The 15,398-nt window shown below is 33.4% G+C and overlaps 1 protein-coding gene across 7 annotated transcripts in view; it reads left to right on the top strand.

Moving 5' to 3' along the window:
* Cep170 (centrosomal protein 170) overlaps window positions 1-14,966 on the top strand; it is a 106,366-nt gene extending 91,400 nt beyond the window's left edge. For 6 of the 7 annotated variants that reach the window (XM_010642596.3, XM_010642594.2, XM_033762053.1 and 3 more), the window contains 4 exons: window positions 1,588-1,676; window positions 10,160-10,253; window positions 11,189-11,240; window positions 12,805-14,966. In XM_010642596.3, the coding sequence (XP_010640898.1) occupies window positions 1,588-1,676; window positions 10,160-10,253; window positions 11,189-11,240; window positions 12,805-13,094 (525 nt within the window). In that variant the 3' untranslated portion in view covers window positions 13,095-14,966. The remainder of the gene's footprint in view (window positions 1-1,587; window positions 1,677-10,159; window positions 10,254-11,188; window positions 11,241-12,804) is intronic. The other variant, XM_010642593.3, reaches the window with a different exon arrangement.
* The last annotated feature ends 432 nt before the right edge of the window (window positions 14,967-15,398 follow it).

Here is a 15,398-nt window from a genome sequence, read left to right as displayed (position 1 = left end):
ATATATATATACACTGAAAAGAAAAAGAGCTGCTTAATGGAAAAACATGTAATCAGCTCTTAGGCTACAGTTGTAATAGACTAAAAATAGTTTTACAACACACTTTCTCTGTCCTGGCCTGATAGTTCATTTGTTCCTGGTATCAGGAAAGGGCCCATTCTCTGATCTCACTCATACTCATCTGGCCTGAGGTTTGAGGAGACAAATATCTTTAAATATGGTAAAACGATGTGGAATAAGTTTATATTTTTTTGAAGAGAATAAGAAATGTCTAGATTAGTAGCTACCTCAAGGTTCATATTAGAAATTAATGCTTTGTATCTCTGAACTGCACTTCGTGGGGTAGAAAAAAGAGATACCCTGTTCTGTGTTATAGTTTTAAAGAAACCTGTACTTTCTTACTCATTCCTAATTTATGTGTGTCTTTGCCTCCCCACCCCCTACTTTTGGTTTGTTTCCTCAAAGTCCATAATCCAATCAGTATTTTGTTTATCTTTTCCTTAGCTTTATGTTCTTTTTCTCATCCTAGGCATCCTTTCGTCGTCTTCTGAATTCAAATTCCATCATTCCCAAGTTGCAGTATTTTTGTGACCACTTTATTTATGTCACCCTCACTGAATACATTTTCTTTAGAATTCTTACAGCACTGCATCACAAAATTTAGCATTTCTGTATATGCTTTCTTATAAAAAGTTTAATAGTATTTCCTGTGTACTCTCCTACCACTTCACTGTTCTTTAAAACATCTTGACATACAAGGCCATGTCTTATTTCCGCAGTTTTCTTACAGTGCCTGGATACAGTTCTGACAGTGTAAAGGGGCTGATTTTGAAAGCCACATTTAGACTGAAAGTTAGTCCTTTTTCTAGTTTACTATGCTAGCTTTGGCTTTCCGGATTTAGCTGATGGCTTGATAAACTACAGCCTCCTGGCCAAATCCAGGCTGCCATTTGTTTTGTAAATAACACAGCCATGCTTATGTGCTTCCATGTTACCTGTGACTGCTTTCATTCTTCAACAGGAGAGTTGCATTGTGGCAGAGACAACATGGCCCTCAAAACCTTCAGTCTTTGCTGTCTGGTGCTTTACAGAATTTGTAGACCCCTGGTTTTCCTGAAAATTCTCCGCCAGGGTAGTACCAACACCCATCATGAAAACTTGCTATATTTTTAAAAGCTTATCTCTTCTCCTGTACTCTGAAGAGCAAGCATTGTACTCTTCTTGATGTTTGTATTCATATTACTTGTTGAAAGAATAAGAAATATATTACCCTAAGGATTTATATTTTCCCTTCTTTGATAGTTTTAGTGGAAGTGTGAAAACAAGGTCATGCTAGTAACAAGATAGGGTAAAATATGTTGATTTTTAAAAAAATAATATGACAGTATAATATAAGAAGAATTCCTTTGTTGATAGTATTTTTGTCTTTCTCAATTAAGGTACATGTCATTGTTAGAATCTTCATTGTTTTTTAAATTACATGAGCCTGAGTACTAAATGCTTCTAAGTAATGGTGAGCTGTGAGTGTTCTTAGTAATCATAGAGCACAGTGGTGATATTTTAATATCTGCTCTGTGGATGTTTCAGGTCATGGGAGATAATCTGCTGCTCTCATCCGTCTTTCAGTTCTCTAGAAAGATACGACAATCTATAGACAAAACAGCCGGAAAAATCAGGTACTTTTGTTACCCTGACCTTACTTTTAGCCACCTGCTGCCACAGTGAAGTCACTAGAACTGAATCTTAAAATCACTGCCACTACCAGATTTCTTTCTTTCTTTTTTTTTTTTTTTTAGGCATATGTGGTATCCATAATATAAATGTCTTTAATAGCAGCCCTTCTCTAATTCAGAATTAACAGCTGTCATCAGTTAATTCTATTAATAACCAGAAATTTTTTCATTTTCCACCGAATAATACTAAAATTTAAAATTAACAAATACTTAAAACCGCTACTGAAGACATGTAACTTTACTCTGGTTTTAACTTTCTCATTGTAAAGAGGACAGTGTGTGAACTCTTGTAAGACTAAATTTATGAAACAGCCTGTTTAAGATTAAAATGCTGTGTGAATTTTACAGTTTAGTTCTATATTTTAAAATACACTCATTATTTAAATATGTCAAAGTACAACATTTTTTGAGTATTTGACCTTTTCCCTAACCTGATTCCTATGCTTAGGAATATATTGTATTGAATGTTAAGACCTTCAGTTCCCCGCCATGAAGAATGTACTTCACAAATACTGATTGATAAATAATTTAAAGAAATAGCTTTCATTTTAGCTTGACTTTTCCTAGAACAGAATGATTAAAAAGAACTAGAGAAATAACCATTTAGGGAATGAAAAGTGGAAGCAAAAAGGATCTAATCAAATGAAGACGACTAGTCTAATCGGTAGAATACTTAAAGAGGGTGTGTTTTCACTGTGCCACTTACTGTGTGATCTTGAACAATCTGCCTGTTGTCTTTTGGACCCAGTTTTGTCATCTGATTCAGAACTAGGTATACTTACTTGTACTGCCTATAGAGTGGTTGTGAGGAGAAGAAAAGTTATTTTTCATTCATGAGACACATAGCTTGTTGTAAAATTCTGTAATACCCCTTCTTTTATGTTGCTGCTTCTCAAAATTAAAATTTCCATATTTGAAATCAGTATGTTAACCTTGGGAAAGTTTTTCCCAAAGTAAGTACCTGTCAAGTATTATTTTACAATTTTAGCACTACCTTGATTCCAAAACCAAACAAGGACTCAACTAAAAAGGAAGAGTACAGGGCAGGCTCTTTAGTGAAAATAGATACAAAAATATTCAGCAAGATACTGGCAAATAGAATGCAACAAATCATTAAGAGATCATACATCATAATAAAGTAAGCTTCATCTTAGGGATTGCAAGGATGGTTCAACATACACAAAATCAGTAAATATAATACATTATATGAATAGAAGTAGGGACCAGAGAAAAATCACAGTCATCTCAAAGTTGTAAAAAAAAAAAGGGGGGCTGGGGATTTAGCTCAATGGTGCCACCACCTCCCTCCCAAGCTCAAGGTCCTGAGTTCAATCCCCGATACAAAAAAAAAATCATAAAAAGTGCCTTTGACAAATTTCATTTGACCTAGTTCTTCCTCTTGTTAAGTATCTTTCCAAAAAAGACTATTGCAGTGATACACACATACCCATGTTTGTACTGGCATGCTCATAATAGCTCAATCTTGGAAATGGCCTCTATGTCCATCAACAGATGAATGGATAAAAAAATGTGGCATTAATACACAATGGAATACTACTATAACAGAAAGAAGGATAAATTTGTAAAAGAAAATGGATGCACTTTGAGTCCGTAAAGTAAAATAAACCAGATACAAGCTTCAGTATTAAATGGTTTCTTTTACATGAGAAAACCAAAGTATAAATAATTAAAAGAGAAAAATAAAAGATAATAGCAAACAGGGAGGTAGATCTTTTGCAAATAGAAAAAGAACCAAGAAATGGAGGAACAAGAGGAGAATTAAAATGTGTTATGTACATGTACCAACTCCCCACAGTGAATGTAATCATTATGTACTGCAATTATGTACTACTAAAAATAAAAAATATTTTAAATATCATTTTATAACTTTCAGATTACTCATAACATACTCAAAACAATTAAACATAAGATTTTATGTATTAATATTTCAGATATCCATCAGTCCCTATAATTAAAATTCTAAAAATAGTTAAACCATGTTTAAACATGTTAGTGAATTGTAGTATTCTGAACAAATATAATTTTGTGTTGCTTATATGTTGAAATGATATAGTTCAGAGTATATGGTAAGTACCAATAGGCATTGTAAAACATTGAATATCATTTTTAGTGAATAATAAATTTAGTTTTCTAGGTTTTTTTTTGGTACCAGGGATCGAACTCTGGTCCTTGCACTTGCGAGGCAGACAACAGAACCACTGAGCCAAATCCCCAGCCCTTTAGTTTTCTAGTTTTAAAAAAAACCATTCAGATAATTTTTTCAAAAGCTATTTCGGAAGTTTCACTTCAAACTTGTTTTAAAGGTATTTAAAATTCTTTTTAAATGTATTAAATTACTATATCCCATCTTCTAATCAAATTCAGAAATTTAGAAGGATGGCCTATAGAAAGATATTTCAATTAGCATATAAGAAATGTGTTAATTTTTCTTCTGTATCTTGAGCCTCATATCTTTATTTTCCTGAAAAATGTAGCAGACTATATATTCTAGATATTAGCTCTCAGTCTGAGAAATAGCTGGAAAAATCTTTATTTTATAGGTCGTCTCTTCATTCTATTGTTTCTTTGCTGTGTAGCTTTTTAATTTGATATGATCCTATTTGTGGATTCTCAGTACTATTTCATAGGCCACTGGGGTTCTGTTCCAAAAGTCCTGGCCTATGCCTGTGACTTTTAAGAGCTTTATCTATTTTATCTCTCAGCAGGTTAAGTGTTTCAGTTTTAATATTTAGACTTTGATCTGCTTTGATTTTAGTTTAGTACATGGTAAGATATATGGGTTTAGGTTCAGTCTTTCACATGTGGATAGCCAATTTTCCCAGCACCATTTATTAAAGAGGCAATCTTTCCTCCATATGTAGAGCAAGCAGCACAATTCATAATAGCTGAATCTTGGTAGCTTCTTGTATGTCCATCAGCAAGTGAGTGGATAAATGTGGTATTCAATGGAGAACTACTCTGCCATAAAGAAGGATCAGTATTTGTAGGCAAATGGATGCACCTTGAGACCATAATGTTATGTGGAATAAATCAGGCACCCAGGCTTACGTATCGCATGTTCTATCTTATTTGAGCAACCCAAAATATACATACAGAGCAAAATAAAAGATAATAGAAAATAGGGATATAGTTCTTTTGTAAATGGAAGAGGACCGAGATGAAGGAGAGAGGAAGGAAATGAAAAAAAGAATGACACACATTATGTACATGTGCCAACTCCCCATGAGGAAAGTAATCATTATGTACTGCACACATATACTAATAGAAATATAAAAATAAATAGCACTAAAAAATAAAGTTCTTTGTTAGAGACAGTATTGCAGTTTGCACTGTCTTGTCCTGCTTTTTTTTAAATGTTTTTAACAAAAGTATTACATGAATATGGTTAAAATACAAATACAGTAGTACCTCGATTCACAAACTTAATCCTCTCCATGATTCTGGTCACCAAATTCATTCCATTATTCTGGGTGCAACCAAATTCAAGTATATAATACCACTGTATCTTTGGAAAAGTACATATAATATCTATTGTATATGTGGGTATGGGTATAAATCTATTATATATGAATGTGAATATGGTGTGCACATATATATGGGGTTTTCCCTACAGATTTATTTCTCAAAGTTTATACAAACTTGTAGTTTCTTTCCTGCACCTTGACATTTCCATTTAATATTCTTCACTTTTTCAAGAATGTTGAAATATTTAGACAGCCCCTCCATACTTGGTTGCACTATGAAGCATGATGTCTTCATAGTTCAAAAGCAATTGAACCTTTGGCTTTTCTTAAGGAGCACCTTGTACATACACATCCTTTTAAGAGTTACTGTAATGACTGCCCACATGCTGCCATCCTTTGTTTTTTTCAAGATAATTCACCTTTGTCATTTCACATATCTGTGTGAGTTTTAAATAAGCATTTTCCACAGAAAAATAATTTAATATTCATTCATTAACAAATGATTATGAAGTACACTCTAAAAGACTTTGTATTTAGACAACAAAACAAAGCCCCTTGCTCTCATGGAATTTACATTCTAGTTCATTTATTTGAATAAATCAGTCTGGGTTTAAATTACCTGTTTCTGCTACTACACCATGACTTGTCTTAGTTTCATTATTTCACTTGAATATTATCTGTTTTTCTACTCCACCTGTTTGACCTTTTATTAAAATAGCTACATAGAAGTGATAAAAGATTTAAGAAACAATATTAATTTCTGTTAAGGAAATTAGAACTTTTATTAAATGTTTTAAAACCTGATGTTTATAATTGATTTTAGAGAAATTAGTTGCGTAGTCTATAAATAATGCATTTTATAAAACCTGGGTGAACTTGTAAATGAGTCCACTGTTTTTACTTTACTCACATTCCATAATTAAATAATTAGCTTTCTAATATCCTTCCAGGTAGGGTTTGTTTTCCCTCGATGACTGTTATCAATCCCAAGTTTGTTGATCCCATTATCTTCACAAGTAAAATAGCCATCCTTCACCAATACACCCCATCTGCCTGTGATTTGGTAACATAATACGTGACCAGAGACAAATACAGTCTACTGTTCCCTGGGATAGGCCCTACTTAAATTTGTAGGAAAAGAATTAAGCTTAACTAATTAGTTTTTAAACAGGAATTAACGAATCTCTAGGCTCCAATCACAAGCCCACTTACTAATAGCAGGAGTCATGTCTCAGGTTGGTCTCATGCATTCAGCGTAGTTGAAGGTAGTATATAATCGTTACCATTTGCATTTGATTCCACTAAAATTACATTCTAAACCTGAGGTGTTAGGAAGGATTAGTAACTGAAACAATACAAAAAGTAAAATAAAATAAACACTTGGTAAGAATTGGCCTGGAGGGCTGGGGATTTAGCTCAGTGGTGCTATGCCTGCCTTGCAAGTGCAAGGTCCTAAATTTGATCCCCAGTACTGCAAAGAAAGAAAAAAGTATGGAATTGGTCTGGAGATACAGCTCATTAGTAGAGCACTGGCCTAGCATGTACAAAGCCCTGGATCAGTCTCAGTACTGGGTGGGAGGAGGCTTATATAGGAATAAAGTTTTCATATGTATTCATTGAGTGATTTTTTTGTTGTCCAGCACTTTTTTTTTTTGTACCGGTGATTGAACTTGGGTTGTAAAGCAGGTGGTGGAACCACTGAGCTAAATCCTCAGCCGTCCAGCACAATTTTTGATGCCCTCATAAATGAGTGCAGAAGGTACAGAGATAGGTAATTATAATTCTGTGTGATAAGTACAGTAAGGGAAATAGTGACGAGATAGTATAGAAGTCCATAGCAGTGGACACTGGGGAAATTCAGAGAAAGAGCCTTAGAAAACAAGTCCCCAAAGACAGGGGACTAACAAGTGTTCGTTGAAAAGTCAGTGAAATGAAAGGGCTAGAGATGACACTGGAGAAATTCGTACATTTCAGGTTAGACAGAATTTGTTAAGGAGTTTAGACTTAAGTATAAAAGACATGGGAAACTAATATATTAGTGCTTTTGCTACACTGATGTTACCCGTAAATTTATCATGAAAGTCTCATTACATGGTCATATGGGATGATGCTTATACTATTCGCTAGTCTTCTGTCTACAACATAGCATCTTTTTCAGAGTCTGCACTGCACCCATTCCTAGTCTGTCTCAAAAATATTTTTGTGGCTTTGATATTAAAGTTGAGAACAAAAAGTGCATTGATTAATTGATATTACTGCCTCAGAAATTTGATAATTTAGATTTTTAAAAACATCTCAGTAACATACGTAATATAGAATGATCCATGTATTTGACTTGTCTGCAGGTTGAGCACTGAATTTTCTGTGTGTAAAATAGTGTGGCAGGTTTTTTGGAACATATAAATAAGGTATAAAACATCATCTCAACACCATGAAATTTATAATGAATTGGCAAAGTTCGGCACATGTTAGTGAACTCTGATGCAAGACAGCACATAATATAGTAGTGCCCTGCCCCGCAAGAGTAGGAGGCAAAGGAAGAATCACTTTCACCTCAGATACTCAGGGAGGTCTTTGTGGAAACTATAATATTTAAAGGTAAAGACTTTAGATAGCCAAATAAGGATAGAGACCCGGGCCTTTTTCATGGAAACCATTAGAGTAGTTTGGGGAATGCCTGGTCTTTAACATGTGTGCTAGACTTTCTAAACTCCAGTGGACACTGGGATCAGTTTAACAGTATCCATACTTAAGTTGCCTGAATACTTCTTGTGGATTCATTTTTAAAGTAGTCATACAAAAACGGCTTTGCCGCACTCTCGCGGTATCCGTGTTGAAGCCACTGCTCTGTGAGATGTAGTCCTGCATCCGCACGCAGACTGTTCACTTGCAGCCTCAGTTTGCTTGTGTTGAGGGACAGTGCTAGAAAATAAAATTGTGGGGGACATAGAATCTAAGCCTAAGACTTTGTTTTCTTAAAGCTAACATGTTTATTTAAAATGATTTTTAGCCTAATATTTAAATTATCGGATAAAAGTGAGCTTTGGAATATAATGTGTTTTCATGCTGAAGTTTATTTAGCCTTCTATTTTGAATCCACAGTGTAATCCACAGAGCACTTTGAAAACTCATTTTTTTCCTTGAAGATTTATAATGACCTTTGAGCAAAAACAGAATTGTAACCATTATAGCCTGGTCAAAAATAATTTCTTAATGTGAGTTTTTGTTTCCTTAGCAATTAAATACAATATCGTATGAGAGTTCATTTCCTAAAGCCTAAATTATAGGTTTGGCTGCTTAAATCTATGTTATGATAAATACAAATTGTCTTCTAGAATAAATTTTTTATACCTTCACAGAGACTTTTTTTTTAAGTGAACCTGAAACCTTGGGTAACCATTCCTAATATATTTTTACCAAAAGTGAAGTCTATGATTTAACAATTTAAGAAGCACAAGCATTCTATTCATGAACAGTCTCCTCTCCTGGCAGAATCCAAGGAATTTTGACACTACATGACTAAGCACAGACTTCCTCAGTTTTACAAAGTCCATTCTGTTTCTGAGTTGGCCTGTGAAAAAGCCATTATTACCTCCCTCCAGGCCTGCTGCTGCAAGGACTGAATAAAGAACATAACACTTACTTCTTACTATCACTCTCTTTAGGATAACAGCTCTTAAAAAGATGGCTGATAAGGATGATCAGTAGTTTAGAAAATGTAATTGTTGGTGAGAAGAATAATCATAGGCCAGATTCTAGACTCATTATTGCTTTCTTTAAAAGATTTATATGTAATTGCAGATATCCCAGGCTTGATTTGATATCGATAAAAATAACATGAAGCTGGCATATTGACCTTTGAAGAAGTAACAATAGAAATATTAATTGCTACTTAAACATTGATCAACTTACATAGTAATACCTTTCCTAATGTATGTAGTGTTGATATTTACATTAAGCTTGACTCACTGAAGAAATGTAAAAATCATAAAGGTGGCTAGTATTTACATCTTTATAAAACTGCTGAATTACATATGTCTCAGAGATTCTAAAGTATTGACAAGAAGAGTACACCATATTTGAAAGACAAGTTAAAATTTTGTGGTATTTCCTACATTAAGATATTTGAATTTAATTTCTAAAATAGGATTGTTATCTTTATTGTCAACTGCTTCTATCAAGAATATACAATGATACAACACATACTCATGCATAAAATGTTAAAATGAGTACATCCTTGTATTTGTATGTTTTCAACATTGCCAAGGTGCTATGGGAAATTAACAAAATTAGAAAAAAAATAAAATTATTAAAAAGCAGGGAAGAAAAAGAATATATATGTTATATAATACCTTAACTCCTAAGAGATTGTAAATGTATACATTATCACAAATTAAGGTTTTTAAAGACCAGCACAGTAAGTACTCCAATTTGCAGTATTGAAAATGATGTTCACACTTTGCTCCATCAATAAGCTCATCTGTTCCTATAGAGAGAGATTTTAATTGGCACGGTTGTTTATACCTAATTTAGCCTTTTCTTAATTTCATTTTACTTCATGCATATATTCTATCACAATAAAACTTTCATATTGTTAGTTGCAAATAATACTTACATTTTGAGGATTATATCTCCATTTGTTTTACATTTGATTTTCAATAAGGTAAACATTATTCATATATTAATTGTTCATAGATTAATGTTGGTCATTAATAGCCATTAATGAGTATAAGTATTTCTAGTTACTGATGTTTCAATAATTAGTTAGCTTTTAAAAACATGAAAATACATGTTCAAATACATGAAATAATTGGCACTGTTGCACAGGTTTTCTCAGTTCGTGCTGTGGTTGTGAAAAGACATCTGATTTTCATTATTTTCGTTAGCATAACTGTGGCTTTTGAAATATGAAAACTGAAATGCTTGTTTTTTGACTTACAGAATATTATTTAAAGACAAAGATCGGAACTGGGATGAAATAGAGAGCAAGTTAAGAACTGAAAGTGAGGTTCCTATTGTGAAAACCTCAAGCATGGTATGGTAATTTTTCTTGAATCTTCAAATATTTTGGTAGCAGAATTTTACTGTTTTGAGACTTTTCTTGGTTTATGTAGCAAAAGGAAGTACGAATGCACAAATTTGGGAAGTGTATTCCTTCAGCTTCAAACCATGGAGGTTTAAAATGTTGACCATGTCAGAGTCACAGAGGATATAAAGAGGCAACCTCCTGTGTTTCTGACTGTTACACACCTTGTTCTTATATTTTTGTTTTTGAGGTTTTTGGTTTGGGTTTTGGTTTGGTGGGGGGTGGTTTAAGCCCAGCTCTCCCTATAGAGTTCAGACTGGCCTTGAACTCACTATGTACTCCAGGCTGGCCTGGAACTCATGGCAGTTCTCCTGCTGCAGCCTCCAAGGTACTAGAATTACAGGCATGTGCCACCGTGCCTGGCTCTTGTTCTTGTAATTAATACATCTTGTTCTTATAATAATTATACATTATAAATTAGTGATTTTGGAATGAGAACCAAAGTAATAAATTGACATGAGTTATTTTCATTTGATTTACATAAAACAGTGCCTCTATCCTTTAAGTTTATATGTTTTTATTGATCAGAGCGTAATTCTGACATTGAAGCTGTGGTTTATAAATCATTCCAAGAAAAACCCCTTAGGCATTTTGTCATAAAGTTTTTGCAGGTTTGATCAATACAGTTTTTTCAAGATACTTGCTTCTACTGTGTAAAATATCCTATACTTTTCATCTTGCAGAGACATTATCTTCTAGAAAAAGTTACTCGATTTTATTATTAAAAATCCTGAATTTGTGTCTTGTTTGTTGGGTACCGTAATTTTTCATTGCATATTATAATAGATCATATATTCCAGATAAAATGATGGTAAGATTCATTGCTTATCATTTGAAATGTTTTAGTTACCGTAAGCTAATTTTTGTTACTGCTTTCCCTGCAGGAGATTTCTTCTATTTTACAGGAGCTGAAAAGAGTTGAAAAACAGTTACAAGGTAAATTTACCACTAAACTAGGTATAAAGAGCCAACTATTAAGGAGAAATGCATTCTAAGAGATACCGCTTTTAAGTATTCTTACTATTGGGGCAATATTTGATTAAATATAATGGTATAATTATATAAAATATAGAGCTCTATCTATCCAAATTACTCATAAAAAGTTATACCTGGTATAAACAAATTAAAGATTTAATAAAATTAAATCTTAAACATATTTTAGGGCTTTAATCTGACCACCGGCTAAATGTTATTACAATATTACTATAGTAAACTAATATATAATGTATATTATATAAATAATAATGTGAAAACTAATATACCAAAAGGTATCTATACAGCTGAAAATGCTTATTAATAATAACATTATTTATTTTGATAAAATTATATTGCTAGGATACCTCAAATGAATTTATATTCTAATACAAATAATAGGTATTCAGATGTCCCTCATATGTGAACGCATATTGATTAGGGATTAGAAGAGGAAGGAGGGGAAAAAAATGAAAGAGACTCTGTTTGCCTCCTAAACTTTGACAGAGTCATTGTTTCAGTTCTTGTCAGAACTAGATCATTTATTAATACCTATGTATATCTTGACCCAGAAGTCCCTAGTGGTATGACAAGCAGATTCCAGTGCCATCTGCTAATTCCACTAAATTTCTATTGGTTGAATAATACAGACATTATATATTGGTTCTAAGACATTATTACTAGCCTTTATTCGGGCTCATCACACCTAAGGGCTGTGATATACAAACATAAGTAAAAGTGGCTTGCTGGCACAATGATTGTTAGCTGGTAGGATGGAGGCTTTTTTTTTCCAGGGAGGCATAGTTTTGATCTCTGGTGCTTTCTTCTCCCTGCTCCTTACTTTGCCTGATGCCAAGTTGAAAATCACTGCCTGAGAACTTCCCCCTGAGGACTCAAAGATCTTTTGGATCATAAGCTGGTTTCAGTCCTTCCCTGGCCCCTCCTATGGGGGTAGCCAGCTCTGTTTGGTACTGCACTTAGATATTAGTGTCTAGGCTATGAGGAAACACTACAGCTTAGTGTTGTGCACAGCTGGAACTATAGCACTTGGCCAGTGAAAATGACAAGCATCCTGTGGCAGCATTGAAAGATGCTGATATTTTGGCCTCTTGCCTTGAGGTGGCTTTAACCCCATCATAGCAATTTAACCCCCATTCTCTGAATAATAAGTAGGGCTAGTAGTGTGTATTTAAAATCATAACCGATATTTTCAACATCCTCTTAGAATAAAGCAATTTTCACAAAGCTCTTTCTTGAATTCCACATCTCTACATAATAGTCTTATTGCAGTCCTTGAAATACTCATAAATGATCCATCTAGGACTTATTGAGCATTCAGTCTTTATATAATGTGCAGCATAGATTAGCCACAGAATTACTAAAACTGGATTCAAAATAAGTATTGGAAGGATTAGCCACATTTTAAGATTGAATACACACCGAGAGTTCACATATACAAATCATCCAAATTTAATTGCATCTAGAATTACATCTTTTTTTCCTCTACTACTTTTTTTTTTTCCTTCAGCTATCAATGCTATGATAGACCCAGACGGAACTTTGGAAGCTCTGAATAACATGGGATTTCCCAGTGCCATCTTGCCATCTCCACCAAAACAGAAAACCAGTCCTGTGAATAACCACGGAAGCCCGGGTCAGACACCAACACTTTGCCAGCCAGAAGCTAGGGTTCTTCATCCTGCTGCTGTCTCAGTCTCAGCTGAATTTGAGAATGCCGAATCTGAGGCTGATTTCAGTATACATTTCAATAGGTTCAATCCTGATGGGGAAGAGGAAGATGTTGCAGTCCATGAATGACTTTCTCAGGATTGTTGAAAAGGAATTACCTGTGGAATGACTAGAAATATTGGAAGCAGCATAGTGTTGATACATAAAACAAGGCAGCTTGATCAACTGCAGTCTTGTTATCCCTGTCTTCTTAATTTTATTTATTTATTTTTTTACCTGTAATGTAGTGTCTTATCAGTCTTTCAAATCTCTTAGATAACCACTTGATGTACACACAGGGAAAAGCAGATTGTGGCAGTTTTGCCTTTTGTGATTTTGTGATTTTCAGTCTGAGTTATATCATTGCATCCTTTCCCTTCATAGATCTTTGTTTCTGTTTTTTTTTTTAAGCCATGCTGTGACCTACAAGCAAACTAAATATCCAACATTTCTGAATCCCCATGTCTCCTGTGCCAAGCTGCTCCCTGAAATGGACTTCTCTTCACCTGTACAGATTTGTTAACCATTCTATTTGCTTCTAGTAATAGGATTTTTACTGGTACTCGTTAACTTTGGACACGATGACAGATTGCTCTCTACAGTAAAGCAGACCTTTTGCAACACTCATTCTGCGTCCTAAAATTTTCCAACATAGATGTGATTTATATAACTTTGTTGCTACGTAACTTGTCTTGGGGTTTACGGAGATTATTATGTTTGCACTAAGATTTACTGGGAGTGGTAGGTGGACATATCTATATATCATTAAGGACTCTTTTCTTTTGTACATAGGAGATAATACTGTATTTGTTTTAACCCCACAGTGTTTTACTCCACTTTCAAAAAGATCGATTTGGCACCTTTTTTTTGATTTTTTTTTAAAGGAAATAAAATTTTGTCTCTCATTTCAGATTAAATGATAACTAGAAAGATTAAACAAGACAGTTTAGGTGGAGTATATTTTTAAAACTAAGAACATGTATATTGGTCTGTGTTACCAACTTTATATGTGACAGTTGAAAAAATTCCCCTTGAAATGATCATGAGATTAAAATTTTCTTCATTAGGAAACTTGGAGAACCAGTAGTCATAAGAATAGTTGATAGTTTCACTCCCAGGCAATGAATTGCTTCTATATGTTTCCCTGTAGGACCCAATAGTAAATCCTATCTCAGTCTTACACACTTATAGGGACCCTGCAAGACAAAAATGACAGAAGCTTTAGGCTTATGCTACTAAACAGGAAGCATATGAAAAATATCTTCTATAAACTTGATTTTTCTTTTTCTCTCCAGTAAGTTTATATCTGGATAAGTTTAAAATGAAAATAATTATCTTTGTTTTTCCAGAACACTATAATTTGGGTGAATTTCAATTCAGTTATTATTAGTAGACCTAGATTTTCCTCTAATCCTGCAACTTTTATGAAAGTTACTGTTTCAGCAATAACCTGTGCTACATTTGTTTTAAGAAACAAAGTAACTGTACACTTGAAAATTACAGGATTTTAAAAATCCTATACTGTTGGATCAGTTAATAAAGATGCAGAACCTTTTTGAAGAACTATAGAAACAAGTCTGTTGTATAATGGATCTCCTGTTTTACTTAAATTTTTAAAAAGGTAAATGAACTATTCTCTTTATAAAACTAAATTCCCCATTCTGTCTAATAAAGGAAGACAAAAAAAAAGTTTTAAAAAACAATGGAAGATACAAATGCTTTGAAGGAATAAATAAGACAAAACAATATCAACTATTTGAAGAAAATGTTGAATGAAGTAATCACCATTGTTCCCTCTTATTTAATGTTTGGGTACTGATGACATCCATGTGGACGTAGAAGGTAAGGAGTTTAGGAAATATTAGAATTACTTACATTATTGTTTGTTTACACAGTTCTGTTTAATTATAAACATTTGGTCTTTTACTGTGTTATTTTTATTTTGTATGGATACATTATTCTCCTTATTTATTTTTGTTACATTTATTACTTATGTTATTTTGGTATGCATTTACAGCTCCATTTTTAAATAAAGTGTTTCTGGAACTTTATGCAATGATTATATATTTTATTTCTTCTACCATGGCTTACTAATACTGATCAATTTACCAATTAACAACTTACAAACCATTTTCCAAGGCTTCTAGCTATAATATGTGATTGTTCTAAGGAAAAAAATATTAGCCAGTTATTGTAAATATAATTCACTTAGCTTAAATACTCTGATGTAGTGTTCACAAAGTTTTTATTTTTAGTCAGCCTTGGATCATCAGAAAGCTTTATGGCCATGATATATTTTTTGGGAGGAAGGTAGAAATTTAAAATATTTTGGACATCTTAAACTTGAGAACTGTCAGTTGGGACTCATTTTACTTCATCAAATCATTCAAATTC

The sequence above is a fragment of the Fukomys damarensis genome, unplaced genomic scaffold (genome assembly GCF_012274545.1).
Source record: "Fukomys damarensis isolate Sample0158 unplaced genomic scaffold, DMR_v1.0_HiC HiC_scaffold_11, whole genome shotgun sequence".
NCBI lineage: Eukaryota > Metazoa > Chordata > Mammalia > Rodentia > Bathyergidae > Fukomys > Fukomys damarensis.
This window is presented reverse-complemented; position numbering and strand designations above follow the sequence as displayed.